Source organism: Taeniopygia guttata, chromosome 1A (genome assembly GCF_048771995.1).
Source record: "Taeniopygia guttata chromosome 1A, bTaeGut7.mat, whole genome shotgun sequence".
In the NCBI taxonomy this organism is placed as follows: domain Eukaryota; kingdom Metazoa; phylum Chordata; class Aves; order Passeriformes; family Estrildidae; genus Taeniopygia; species Taeniopygia guttata.
This window is the reverse complement of record NC_133025.1, coordinates 52,567,362-52,581,582: the sequence shown is the minus strand read 5'-3', so window position 1 is coordinate 52,581,582 and position 14,221 is coordinate 52,567,362. Positions and strand designations below refer to the sequence as shown.

Here is a 14,221-nt window from a genome sequence, read left to right as displayed (position 1 = left end):
TCATTATAAGTATTCCTTACCTATAGTAAAAGAATGGAGAGAAGAAAGAGGAGATTCTTTGCCTTGAGAAGATTCATAAACTAATAAAGGTCCCCAAACACTGGAAAATATCTAATGGGGCTGGAGGTTGGAAAGCAGCAGGTATTCTATTTGGTATTTCTTCACCTTCCCCTTTCCCCGTGCCACACACACACTACTCCAATGACCATGGAAGTCAACAAAGAAGGATCTATCTATGTCCACAGGCCTTGGATCATGTCCATGGAAGATGTATTTCTACAAGAGACAGGAGAGGATGCAGAAACACCTGAGAGTTAACATTATAAAAATGTCACAGGCGCTGTGGTTGCCACCAACCATGTGGACTGGTGGCTGTCTCTGCTGTGTGCCTCACTGCTTTAGCACGCCTTCTCTCTGTCCCTCTCTGTCTGTCTCTGCTCTTTGGTTGCTCAGCTCCTTTGGGCAGGTGCTCTGGGGTCTAACTGCACAGTGGATGGAAGGAGCAGTGACACAAAGGACAGCTGTGGCCTGCACCCTCACTTCCTACAGCTCCACAGCTTAGTTTTACCCCATGTTGTTACTGGATAACCCAAATATGCTTGTGTGGTAATACACTCAGAAGGGTCTACAACTTCTCTCAGCCTGACTTAATCAAAGGAGGTTCTTCTGAACACAAAAGAGACCAGGAGGAATCACCCTTCTATCTCTACAGCTGCTGTGGCTTTAAACCCACAGTGACTTAGGGGGTACAGGGCTTTTTCCAGTAATGTCCCCAAACTGCAGTCACTGAGAGGCCATGACATTCTTTTGGGATGCTGTAATGCACTTTGATCACTGAATGCATTCAACTACAGAGGTATTTTGCATGGCTCTAAGAGGTTATTATCACCTCAGTTAATTATATGTAAGGATTCAGACTCTGGCAAACCTTAATTATCTTTCCATCAATCTCAAGGTCACAAAAGCTGAGTAGGGCTATTATTAGCAATACAAATATCTCCTTTCTGAATGGAAAACCTGCTTTTTCCCTTGCATATCTTATTTTAAAGTGCTAAACACATTAGAACCAATAAACCACCTTGAGAATGTGGAATCCTTAATGGATGTGCTAAGACCAATACCATCTTCAGACATGAATGTATGATATTAGAAGTCTGGTATGGGGATGAGGCAAAATTTATCAGAATGGGGTGGTTGAAGCCCACATTTAATTCTAAAAAATATGCCCTTGGGAGAGTGGTTTGATGCCCAGAGCATTCCAGTGGACAGGTGCCTAAATAAATCTCCTCATCCAGCACCTGTTTGAACCTCTGGGCACTGGTGTTATTATATGCATGAGGTAAGAATAACAACAGCTTCATTCACTCAGAGCACACATTCAAATCATTCAATGTCCTTTTTGTTTCTAACTCTGAGGGCTGTGATGGCATCTCTGAAGGCATCAGCTGAACATGTACCAGGTAGCTGCTCTGAAATTCTAGACAGCTGGAAACAACAGCATGGAGAAGGCTGTCCCTCAGTGAAGAGCCTCATGGTGAGCATTGGGCTATCAACATTGTTCATCTTTTGAACAGAAATAGCTAATAAACATGCCCTGAGGCCCAGCCTGCTTCCCCAACACCACAAACTGTATTTGTTTAATCCATAAACCATATAAGCCAGTGATACCTCCTCTGATAATGTTCTTATGCTGCTGTGTCCAGACCCTGAGAAGGGATCCTGAAAAAGGTGAGCCTTGCTCAGGATAAAAAAAAAAATAAATAAATTGTTAGCTATTAGGTATTCAGGTAAGCAACTCTGATGCAGTCATAGGAAAGGAGAGGATTATTTGAACTTGAGGAATTGGAAACCATTGTTGGGTATATGACACATTTTCTATGCGGCTTTGGGTGAAGTGCTTTGGCCTGAATTTTGTACCAGGAAAGAACAGGGGAATATAGCTACTGACTTGAGTGGGATCTGGATCAGGACCATTGTCACTCTGTATAAGTTTCCTATCTGGGTGGAAATTTTCTTTTGACCACACTGTTTCAATGTACATACTCTGCACACTCAGCAGAGATTGTCCAAGAAAAGCTTCCCAGGCTGAGCAGACTAGAGGTAGTCTGCTGCCCTTCCCTGGCTCTGGCCTTTGGCTCACAGCAACACCACCTTGCAGGCTGAATCTCACTCTCCTGCAAAAGCATTTTGAGTTTCCAGGGCAGGGAACTACTTGTCAATAAGGTTTTTTTGTCCTGAGTGACACCAAAGTGTGAACTATTCAAACACACTCTGGGAACTGCAAAGTTTTTGTTTTACCTGCCACTGACAAGGATATAAATTCCTATGTTTAGATCATGTCTCTTGCAGTGCTCTCTCTAAACAAGTAACACTTCAGTGGCTCTCATCTTAAGGCATGGTTTTGCTTGTGACTTCAGATTTTTACTGTAAATCAATTAAAATCTAAGCATAATATTCTGTATCCCCCTACTATGTATATACAGTTGGAAAATTTGGTGAAAAGGGAGAAACTAGGGAAAAAGAAAAGATTGTCAGAACTTTGAAAGTCAGAGCAGTAAAAAAATTCAAAAGTTTCAAGGCAACCCTGATTCTTTCTCCACTTGTTATGTTTTCCATCCTTACTCATAACTCTAGGATTCCATCCCAACCCCAACCTAAGCAGTATTGACAGGAAAGGATTATCCACTGGAATTTGACATATTTACATCTAGAGAGGGCCAAAGCAAAGTCTTTCTGAGTGGAACAAAGCCACCCTTATTTGAACTAGCATTGCAGATGAACACCAGGGTGAGGCATAGTAGTTAATTGTGTAATTAGTGTTTCCTCAAAACTATTTTTTTTCCTAAAGAGGATAGAGGATATGCAGTGAAATAAGAAATGGCTTCTTTCTTTTTTTTTTTTTTTTTTTTTCCTCTCACAGTGAAATAGGAATCACTTGAGAAAAGATTTGTCCTGGTGATGCTAGGCACAGCATCTAGTAGCATCATCTTGGAAAAGATTTTGAGATGTACTATTTGCAAATCCGTGGCAGCCAAAGGACACCTGCTCCATAAGCAAAAAAAAAAAAAAAAAAAAAAAAAGCAGAATTTAGGAATCTCTTTGTCTGAGATCTAGCAAGCTACAACTGTGATGCTGTATTAACTCTGAATAGCTCTGGGGTTAGGTATTTGCATTATAAATGCAGGAATTATCGAGTTCTGCTCACATAAAGAGATTTCCAAGTTCTTTCACTTTCTGAGTGCATGAGCAAGCCCAGACTCTGGAGAAATTACATTATATTGGGAGCCTGCAGTGGATTGTATACTGGAGACTCTGGAGAGGTTTTCCTATGTGAGCAAGGACAAAATACACTTTTTGTTTTGGTGTCCAAGGCAGAATTGCCCTTTGAGCATCCCTGGTCAGCGTTAGACTAAGTGTGTTCTTACAAATAGGTGTTCAAAAAGCCCTGAGTGTAAATTCTCTGAACCAGCATGTCTGACATTGGTGAATATCTGCTCTTGGCTGGTGGAGGATGACAATGACTAAAATGCATGCAGGAAGGCCAGGGTAGCAATAATGTATGACTGCTCAGAGGACCAATAGGGATTAGCATCTCACAGTGCTAAGTACCGCAGAGAGCTGATATTAAACCCAAAAGAGCCACAGCTTCTCCCTCCCTAAACATGGATAAACCAAGCAGGTGATGACACGACAAATGAGCCAGGGACCAATAATTAGCAAAATGGCAAAACTGGGCAGAACAAGCGCCAATTGCTTCTAGAGTCAGCCCCGCAGCGGATGAAGGATTTTTCGGGGCGGTGGTAGCGTAGGAGGGCACTAAGCAGGGCACATGGACCTGGGGAGGGGAGGCGGAGGGCACCTGGCGCCTGCCTTTTGCCAGTGAGATGCTTCAGGACATGCTCCGGCCCCTGCCCCCGGCGGGAATTCCTGCGGCCCGGACGGACGGACGGAGGCAGAGCTCGGCCCGCGCCGCTGCCGCGCCGCTGCCACCGGGGGGCGCCCGGCGCCACCGCCCGGCCCCGCGCCCTCAGCCCGGGGCGGCCGGGATCGCTCTTCCCTCCCTTCCTCCTTCCCCTCCATCCCCCCTTCCCGTCCTTCCCTTGTCGGTGTCTAACAGCCCCATCTGTTCCAGCTCTTCTCCTGAAACATCTCGCCTCCCATCATCGCCACTGTCCTCTTGGGGAGTCACTCCAGCCCAGCCACTCCTGTCTGCAGTGCTCCAAACTGGACAGAGAGCATCCTTGGCAGTGCCCAGCCAAGGGGAAGGTCCACACTGGATGTTTTTTGGCTGCTGGGGTGTTTGTACATCTCAGACAGACTTTTTTCCCGTAGTCATTTCACCTCTCTGCAGCTTTGTTTACCGTACCAGCTGAGCTATGTAAAAAAAGGTAGTAAAACCACTAAATCACTAATCCGTGCTTTAATGAAACTTCCAACACATGAATTTTGACCACCAGATGCCCTTCTCAGTAATTTAGCTCAAGGCAGTAGTTGAATTCTCACTGGGAGAAGTCCCTGCAGCAACCCAATATTTATCTCCATCACATCTGCCAGCATTAGCTATTTGGGCAAGTCCTTTCAAGAATGATCAAGTCTACAGCGCCTCAGTGTAATGTTTTCTCTATTTATGAGAGCCGAAAATGAAGGCAAGCGTTAATGAACAGATCCAATCAATACCCCATCAATCAGGTAAGACAATTTATGTGGAAATTCGTTACTGTAACAGCAACACTGGCAACAGTCTGTCTTGCTTAAGACCTTCTCCACTGCTTTATTACAAAGTTGAAGAATGACAGTAAAGAGCAGAATTAGGTCTGTATATGGTCTGTGAGCATTTATGAGGAAATTAGGAAATGTTTGTATTGGATGAAAATGTCTAACCAGACAAAAGCTAAGCCACCAGTCTGCCAAGGGATCCTTGTCTCTGTGCCTGCCTTCAAACATTTTATTATTTAGAGAGAATTATTATTCCCATTTAGTGAGATAAATAATTTCAATAGCTTGCCATAAAAATTCAGTACTAGAAGTGTAATTAGTAATTCTTTGTTTAATCTTTGAGATCAAATGCAGCCCAGCTGCACTGCTGGCTTTAACACAGCTTAAATTCCAACATCATGCAGCTACTCTAAAGTCACTACATGGTGTCAGCCAGCTTGCCACCAACTTGGGGTTACCTCAAATACCTTTAGACAGAAGGGCTTGGGTGCTCACCTGCTTTGTCGAGCACACGTAGTTTAATAAAAGAGTTATTACCTATTTCTGTGACTCTGGCCTCAAGAATTGCCAAGATATGATGATGCCACAAATCCCACAGCCTATACTCCTGAAATTACCCTTTCCCAAATTTTTGAAAGGAAGATATCCATCATGAGGATGGTATCAGTTGATGGGCTTTACAATCCAGCATTCCAAGCTAAGCAAAAGGAGCAGCCACTGTAGAAATATCACACAGGTGATATCTGCACATTATTTGTCCTGCAAGCCTTGGGCATTGAGGAAGTCTCAGAGAGGCCTTGCTGGCAGTGTCTGGCACAGAACTCATTCATGACACCAATCAGGTATTTCACACTTTATGATCACCTTCTCAGACTCCAGAGTCTGCTGGTCAACAGCAACACCCTGATGTGACTCAAACCCGGCTGCTTCCATAGCAGGGAAGTGCCTCGACGTTTCCCTATGGAAGCTGAGAACAAGTACAGGGCTGCAGCACATCTGGTGCTTCCCCAAGCCCTCCCCTGTGCCCCACTGGAAGCACCCTGCGAAACACAACAATAAGCAAGCAGCAATCAAAAAAAAAAAAAAGTGCAAAGAATATTCCAAATGTTTATTATGTATTAAAAATACTGCAAATAAGCCATACAGTTCATTTCACAGTAACCTAAACAACATTGTTCAAAAACTTGAGAAGTCAACAAAGAACAGTGCAGTTCCAACAGTGACAACAGTTACCTTAATGCCATGGCTTCCTCTTTCTCTGACAGCAATTCTTTCCTGTTTACAGTGGAACAACACTGGATATGGTTCAGTATCCTGTTTACCTAAGAGAACTCCTTTTCACCTGTGCTGTTCCTATTTCTGGGAGATGCTATTTCTAGGAATTTTTCATCTAACACAGTCGAGGATCTGTGTGGTCCAAGCTGAGGTGGACACGATGCCCACGGCCTATTTCCAAGATAACCACATGCAGACTTATTTACCAATTATTTGGATGAAGTTCAAAAGTAAACTTGAAAAGGAGGGATATTAGAAATCCTTTCCAAAAAGACAGAAAACCAAAGAAGCTCCACAAGTAAGTGGTTTTTAAAAGACCATCTATGGAATTATGACACTTTTTCCTCACTCTCCTAGAGGAGATCTCCTAGAAGGATCCTTTGCTACCAGTGCCCCAGCCAGACACCTGGTGACAAAAATAGTGACAAGAATCAGGCACCAAGTCCTGAATACATAACAAGAGTTCAGGTCACTGTCAGCTTTGTGAAAACCTAGAAATGTATATGCCATAGAAGCAATTCTGCTGATTTCATGGTGATTTTCCCTCTTGTGTGTTTTGGAGTGTATTATTGCTATTGTTAGCATGCTTGCTATATATGGAACACAACAGGTGCAATTTTGGTCCTTCCCTTTCCTCAAATTTGTGATGACATTTTCTAGAAAAATCCTTATCAAAGACCAAATTCGATCTTTCCAAGGAAGACACAGCCTAATCATGTAAACAGTCTAAAAATATGACAAAAATATTACTGTACCCTCTTGAAATTAATCCCATCCTTCAGATGTCCCTCCTAAACACTGATCTTCTGCACCAGCAGCTGAAGATGCTGGCAAAGAATGAATCTCCTAGGCCTTAGACCTAGGAGATCTTAGACCTCCTGTGATCATAAAGAATGAATCTCCTAGGCCTTAGACCCAGGCAGTGCCACTTACCTCAGACTTTGTTAGTTCCTTGGAACAGATTAAGGTCTCACAGAAATACACTACAGCTCAACTGACCCTTGGTGAACTGACCACACATCTGAGTCCCAAACTGCAGAAACAAGATGAGGTGCTCCACGCCTACTCCACTCTTAAGTTCACAACAGTGAATTGTTCAAAATAGCATATAGTTTTCTTCTTAAACCAAAACATACCAGTAAAATCCTCAGTGAGTGCAGCAGTATGCTTTGGGTACCAGAACAGCTGTAGCCCTTCTGTGTGGGATAGCTAGTGTCAGTGTGAAACACCTTCGTGCCATTAAATATGTGCCCATGCTAACGTGGCTGTAGTTATACCACTACACTTAACAGTGGCACAACTTCATAGAGAAAATGAGACCTTAAGAAACTCAACCCCCAACTAAACTTGTGTTTTCTTAAAACAAGATTTAGGGGAAAGAAAAAGCAAACAACAAAAACTCCAAAAACACTACATGGAAAAGAAATAAAAGAAATAAGCAGAACTGTCTCTATTATTAAAGTATTCTTATTCTCTTTGGAGGTATCAAATTGCTTTTTAAAAGAGTAAAAAACAGGGCATACAAAAGCTATTCTCCTTAACCCATTATTTGCCCAAGGAGCACCACTGCCTAAATATTTTCATGTATTTTTTCTACTTTCACAAACAACCTTTCCAGATCATTCCTCAGGTCATCTACTGAGCTCTTCACAGACTCCAAGCTATTCTCATTATTTTCAATTTTCACTGAATAGGCAACTAAACTATCCACTGCAGTTCTTAGCATTTTCAAATCGGAATCGACCTGGCTAACAGAAGATCTCAGTTCATCTACAGAGCCTTCCATAGAAGAAAACTTTTCAAGGTAACCTTGAGAATGTGTTTGATCTGCCTGAAGATTTCCTTGATCCAACAAAGTACTTATTTGCTTCTGGACATCCTGGAGAGCACCTGAGGATGGCAAGTCATTGATGCTTCTCTTTAAGTTTTCCATGTCGTTGTACAGTGAAGTCTGTGCCTCACCAAGATTTTTCAGAACATCTGTGACTGAAGTTACATCTGTATCTGAGACTCCCTGAAGAGTGGTAATGCTTTGTTCTAGAGTATTGAGCTTATTCTCATATTCTGCCTCCTTAGAAAGGAGAGATTCCAATTTTTCACTGTTTTGAACAGCAACAGATGCTAGAGACTCTAGGCTGTCTTCTATGTGCCTCAATCGAGACTCCAGTCCTTCACTGTTCTTCCCAAAAGTTTCTAATGCGTTTCTGAAGAGTTCATTATTTTCCCATTTGTGGAGGTTGGCTTTAACTTGCAGTAAATCTTCATCAAGTCTTTTAATGTCACTAGGGAGCTGCATAATAGAATCCTCAGCTCTCAGAACTTTCTCTTGTAAAGCTTTTAATGAAAGGTGTTCAGTGTCCGCAGCCTCTTTGAACTTCTCGTGTTCTTGTTTGAGGTTGACTAACTCTTTCACTTCAGTGTACACATCAGACTCCATGGAGTCTATTGTACTCTTCAAGGTCTCTATGTCCTTTTCTTTCATTTTCATGGATGCTTGCATCTCATCAAAAGCATCTTTTAGCACCTTAATTTCATATTTATACACATCTGCCTGTTCTAGTGAACCAACCTTTGCTTTCATATTGTTGATTTCATCTTGGCTCCTTTGCTGCACTTCAGTGAATACCGCAATGTTATCATTTATAGACTTGGTCAGCTCTGTTAGTCTCTCTTCCACTGTGTTTTCTAGAGATGTGAAGTCTCGTTCCCTTGCATCCTTCACCATGTGAATGCCATCAGACAAGTCTTTCAAAATTTCATTCTGCAGCTTCTGAAGCACTTCACTGATCCGGTTTATTTCACTCTCCCCTTGTTTAACAGCCTTCTCGCTCACCTCCTGCTTCTGCTGAACAATTTTCATCATGGATTCAAATTCTCCAAATGTGGTTTGAAGAGAACGTACCTGGGTCAGAAATACACATGGTTAATACAAATAATGTCACACTTTTTGTCCAAAATCCTTATAGCCCTTGTTACCAGATGAAATTATTATGTTGCAATCCTTCAGGCCCCACACCTGAAGTGGTCCAGTGGCATACAGATACGGGAGGCACAAAAAAAATCCAGCATCTTGAGCCTTACAGCTCTATAGTACATACACCTTCTGTTAAGGGTCCTTGGCCTCACTGACCTGCCACTCATGATCCAGGAAATCTGTGGCAATGAAAAAGAAACCCAGTTCTCCAGTCTCCATGCAGATTCCTGAACCATCCTTCCCATATAGGATTCCTGGTTCTAAAGACTACAAGTCTTTAGAAAAAGGAGGGGGGTGGGGAGGGAACCAAACCAAAAGAATATCTGGCATCATCTTCTGAATACAAAAAAGCTGGGATTATATTTTATCAACCATGAATACCTGAACAATTCCTGATCATGAAAAAGAAGTTTTGCGGTAGACAAGAAAGAGCAACAAGAAAAATCAGAGGGAGAGGGGAGCTGGGATGGGCCAAGGAATGGAAGTAGTAATGACATTTTGCTGCTCCTAGACACCAACGGAAACACAAGAGATTTTTTTTTTGTTAACTATTTTTTAAGATTGGAAAAAAAAATAGGAAGTCTTGAACGTTCTAAATAGTTAGCAGCTTGTTTTTCCCACTCCTGCATACACCCACACACTCACAGTGAGCAGGGCTCATGTATGTACACACAGAGAACAAAAGCACAGCAGCTGCCAAGAGCCTGCCTTGCATCTAGCTCAGGTTAACAGAAAGTTCCTAACACTGCATCAGATACACTATTAAACTTCCCAGTTACAAAAACTATATTTACAGCTGGTTTTAGTAGCAGCCAGAGGGAAAAAGTCAAGGAGTGAGGGGCTGCCACATTAGTTTACTCTCACATTTAAAGATAAGATCCAGGCCAGGGAAGCACTCATTCCTTAATTTTGAGGCCAAGCAGAGCATCAGGCTTAAGACTATGGAAAACCTTTTTGTGGATGTGTGGGTTGTAATTTCTTAAACTTAGTAAAGCAATAGAAGAACTCCCATTGGCTGCAAGAGGAATCCATCACACAGAAAATACCTCAAGGCTTTGGCAGGATGGCAAGTGCTGAGTAATGCACGATGCCCTGCCTCACACTACTCCCTGTGTCTGAGGGGTATATTAATCAGCCATGCCACATGGGCTGCCATGTTTACTGATTAGATACACAGCTGGAGGGGTGGTTTTATTCTATAAATAGAAAGAAGTATATTTTATATGGTTTTAGAAAGAAAAACACAGAGCTGCCTTCTTTTTTTTTTTTTTCTTTTCAACTGAAGCAGGCTCCAGCAGTTCCTTGACTCAGAACCTAGACATTATTTTCTAAAGACCTGAGAGATATCTTAATTAGAAATTAAGTTATTTCTATGTATTTTTGCAAATCCTCCTTAGTTTTCATTGAAGTCTATACTGTGCAAGGACTGTAGGGTTTGGCCATGAGACTTGCCTTTGCTTTGGCAGATCCCTGCAGTTCGAACAACACCCACAAAGATGACTTCTTTTCTCCCTCTTCAGCAAAAGGGTTTCTAATGCCCTTACATTCCCTACACTTGTATTCTCTAGTGCTCCCATAGGAAATTAGAACTGAGCTAAGGGGAAGGGGTGGAGAAGATAATACTGTCATACACATTGCAGCTGGGCACCAGTCATTTGACTGACTTACCAACCTCATTTTCATTACATCTTAGCTGTCATTCATTCTGATTACTTCCACAGGGAGAAGAGAGCTTTTTCTGTATCACTATAAATGGAGGTCAGAAATTGAACAGGGTATCACAGCAAAGTTCTCCTCCCTATCTTATTACAGCGACACATTTCAACCAAATCACCAAATTCATATTTGCCAGTAACTGTCTTTTTAGTCTAAGAAATCAGAACTAGCCAGAACTCTCCAGAGGGCTGGGTCTCTGCAACTGTATGACTGACAGAGGTGGATCCCACCTCACACAGTTGGAAGTATTTTATACCTCCTCCTCCACTGCATCCAGGCAATGATCATGGTGTAAGCTGAAGCTATTCCCCATCTGGGCCAGCCACTTGAAGATCAGAGAGCTCTGATAATAACAAAATGGACTGGGGTCTTCAAAATGTACCAGCTTCTAATCTGATTTGTCCTAACCAAGAGCCACCAGGACCAAAGCAATACCCTTGCACAAGACGGGTAAAAACTCACAGCTTGAAAGCAGTTGGTCTGTGTGTGAACCTTCATGTGAGTTTGCTTTTTTGGTGTAGATGGCTGGTAAGATTTGAAGCCATAGCCCTTGAAAGATTTAATATCACAAATAGTACATAAAAATGTATCTCCAGCCAATGAGTAGTGTTTTCTCTAACTGGTCATACATCTTGTGTTTAAACAGCAAATGACCTTGGCCTCTATGAGAATGGTGCTATGTTAAAGACTAAACTTCCACATCATTTCCTTTCTCCTCGATGTGTTAAGCAGATGAGTTTATATAATGCTTACTCCTGACAGAAGCTCTCTGCAGTCAGATGAAGGGCAAAGCTACACAGCAGCCTGTGCTGATGGCACTCTGCAAGTTCAACACAGAATCCTACACCTTTGTGAAGCAGTGAAATACAGCCCGCTCTCCTCTCCCTCAACTAAATTTCTGTGTCATCAATCCACAGCAACCAAGACTTCCATGGGTTACATCGAAACCCTGTGATCTTTCCCCCAGCTTTAACAGCCATCTACTATACAAAGGCAAGTAAGTTTCAGCTGGTTTTGAAACCAACTATTTATAAACTTCTGTTATATGCCCATCTCCTAGAATATGTAACACGTACTTATGATTTTCTGCAATGACATGGAGATGAGAGGCAGCAAATTGTCCCCATTCCTTTTATTAGAAGGGCTTATACATTTCATGTACATCTGAGTTCTACACTCGTGTATTGTAGTTTTACATCTTGCAATTTCAATTTCTTCCTTCTTACAGTCTACAAAAATGGCTTAAAAACCAGTAGAAAGCAACAACCTTTGCTAGTTCAAATCATTGTCCTGTCATCAGTGATTTAAAACTAGCTTCAGACACAGCCCTATAGCCCTGAAGTTTACAACTCTTCTCCCCCGCCAACATGAATTTTCCTTTTTCTTCTTGTTGTATGGAACAGGAAACACCAAGATGGACAATATAATCTCCACATGTGCAGGCCACTGAGTTTCTGGAAGCACTGAACAGCCAGAAGATCTCTGCCAGTGCCTGTCAAACCATTGGCAGCCCAGGCCCAAGCTCGCAGGGAATATAGGGAATCTGAATGGTCTGCCATGCAGAAAGCAGTCAAGCTGAGACAAGAATTTCCTTTTCCTTGATCTGACTCAGTCATAACTTTACATACTGTCTTCCAACCAATTAACCAACTCCCGGGAGAGAAGTTTAATTGTATGTTGATGATGTGCAATCACAGATGGCATTTTTAAAGGGTTTAGGCACCCTAGGACGTATCCAAGTGGACAGTGCTATTTGTGCAACTATAGCTGGGAGGCTAATAAGGGCCTGAGTGGAAAAAAAATTAGGGAAGTGAGCATTTATTTCACTTCACTTGAGCCACATCCTGTGCAAGCAACTTCACAGCTTTTCCATGGTCCTGAACTGCCCTGGACACTGCGAGTGTCACTGCCTTGGCCAGAGACTGCGGCAGGAACGTGGGAGGCAGGGTACTGCAGCAGTGCTTCTGGCACAGCCTCTGTTGTTCGGTGAAGCTCACATGGGTTTTGTTTTCTAGAGTGTGGGGACGCTGAGGCAGGATCCTGCCCCATTCTGACAGCGCTGCCACCCCGTGTCCCTTGGCGGGCACATCTGCCTACTCGACAGGCAGCGAGGAGCAGCTCGTTCGCCCCGCTCGGTTAAGTGATTCGCGGGCCCCGAAGATACAGAATTACGGGCACCAGACTCCTTCGGAACAGCGGGTCCGCACCGCTGCCAACACCTAATGCAGCGTGCGAGCCGCATTCCATAAAATGGCTTCAGGCACAGGCCCTGGAAAGGAGAGCTGGGGGCTGCGGCCACCCTCGCGGGGTCCCGTCCCGCCCCGTCCCGCCCAGCCCTACGCTGCCTGGCAGGGATTTCTCGCTGCTCCGGGCCACGTTTGCAGGCACGGGGAATACGGCGGCCCGAACTCCATCTGCCCCTCTAATGCCATGAAAGCATCTTTGAGGGAGCACGGAAGAGGAGGGGAAGGCAACGGGACACGTTCGCTTTCCCGCAAGCCAAGCCATCCGACAGCGGCACACCTCCTTCTTTAAGGGGCGAACCCCCGCGCCCGCCTCCCCGCACGGGCGGCTGCGGCCCCCATCCCGCCGAGCAGCACCGAGCGCCCCGGCGGTGCCCAGCCCGCCCGCCCCCGGCGGTGCCCGGCGCCGCGCTACCTTCTGCACCACGGTGTCCAGGGTGGCGGCCAGCTCCTGCCGCTGCCGGCCGGAGGCCTCCACCTCCCGGGCGCTCCGCCCGACCTCCTCCTGCAGTTGCAGCACGTACCAGCCGGCGGGCAGCGCCGCGCCCAGCACCACCGCGGCGCCCAGCAGCATCGCCCAGCCGCGGCGGGGGCCGGCGCCGGAGCGGCCCCCCCCGCCGGCCCTGCCGCCCCGGCCGTGCCCCGCCGCCGCCGGCTTCTTCGGCGGTGGCTCATCGCCGGCGCCGAGCTGCGCGCTCTTCTCGTTGGCGGCGGGCGGGCTGCCCCCCTTGGTGCCCCGGTGCTTGGCGGCCGACATGGCGGGACGCCGCCGCCGTCGTACGCAGAGCGGCAGCAGCGGGAGCGGACGAGGGAGGGAGGATGGAGAGAAGGCGGAGGCGCCGGCCCGGGCCGCGCCACGCTCCCCGCCCCGCCCCGGCCTCCGCCCCGGGGAGCCGCCACGCACACGGGGATGGGCTCCGTCCCTGCCGGGGGGCAGACGTGGCACACAGGGCCCAGCCCCATCCCCAGGGGAGCAGTGGGAGCGGGAAGCGGCGGCTGGCGCGGAGAGGAAGCTGGCCCAGCCCCGCGATGATAGATCCCCCCCGCCCGGCCCGCCGCGGGGGTCTCGGAGCGAGAAGCGCTCTTCGCCCCCGTGGGCCCCGGTGCCGGGCGTCTCCCAACGCAGACCGGTCCTTCTGCCAGTTTTTGGCCCCGCTCGTAGTTTTGGTGGTTTAACTGGGCAGAATTCTGCCTCAGGCAACTTCTGTTTTGCTTGGTTGTGATTTTTGGCTGGAATATCTGCAGCAAGCTCCGGAACGAGCGAGAGGAAGGCGTGGAGAGAAAGTTATTTTCTGTG

At 45.5% G+C, this 14,221-nt stretch overlaps 1 protein-coding gene across 1 annotated transcript; it reads right to left on the bottom strand.

Moving 5' to 3' along the window:
• Positions 1-5,803: 5,803 nt before the first annotated feature.
• On the bottom strand, positions 5,804-13,811 carry CKAP4 (cytoskeleton associated protein 4). The gene is made up of 3 exons (XM_072923463.1): positions 13,340-13,811; positions 6,907-8,893; positions 5,804-6,850 (listed from the first exon to the last, which is right to left on the bottom strand). Exons 1-2 carry the CDS (start codon positions 13,679-13,681, stop codon positions 7,562-7,564), a joined length of 1,674 nt encoding a protein of 557 aa, XP_072779564.1. The 5' UTR covers positions 13,682-13,811; the 3' UTR covers positions 5,804-6,850; positions 6,907-7,561.
• Positions 13,812-14,221: the final 410 nt, after the last annotated feature.

Coding starts and splice junctions, on each gene's coding strand:
- CKAP4 (XM_072923463.1), bottom strand. CDS start 13,681: ATGTCGGCCGCCAAGCACCGGGGCACCAAGGGGGGCAGCCCGCCCGCC. Junction 8,894..13,339: donor TGGACACCGTGGTGCAGAAG/GTAGCGCGGCGC, acceptor TTTCTGACCCAG/GTACGTTCTCTTCAAACCAC.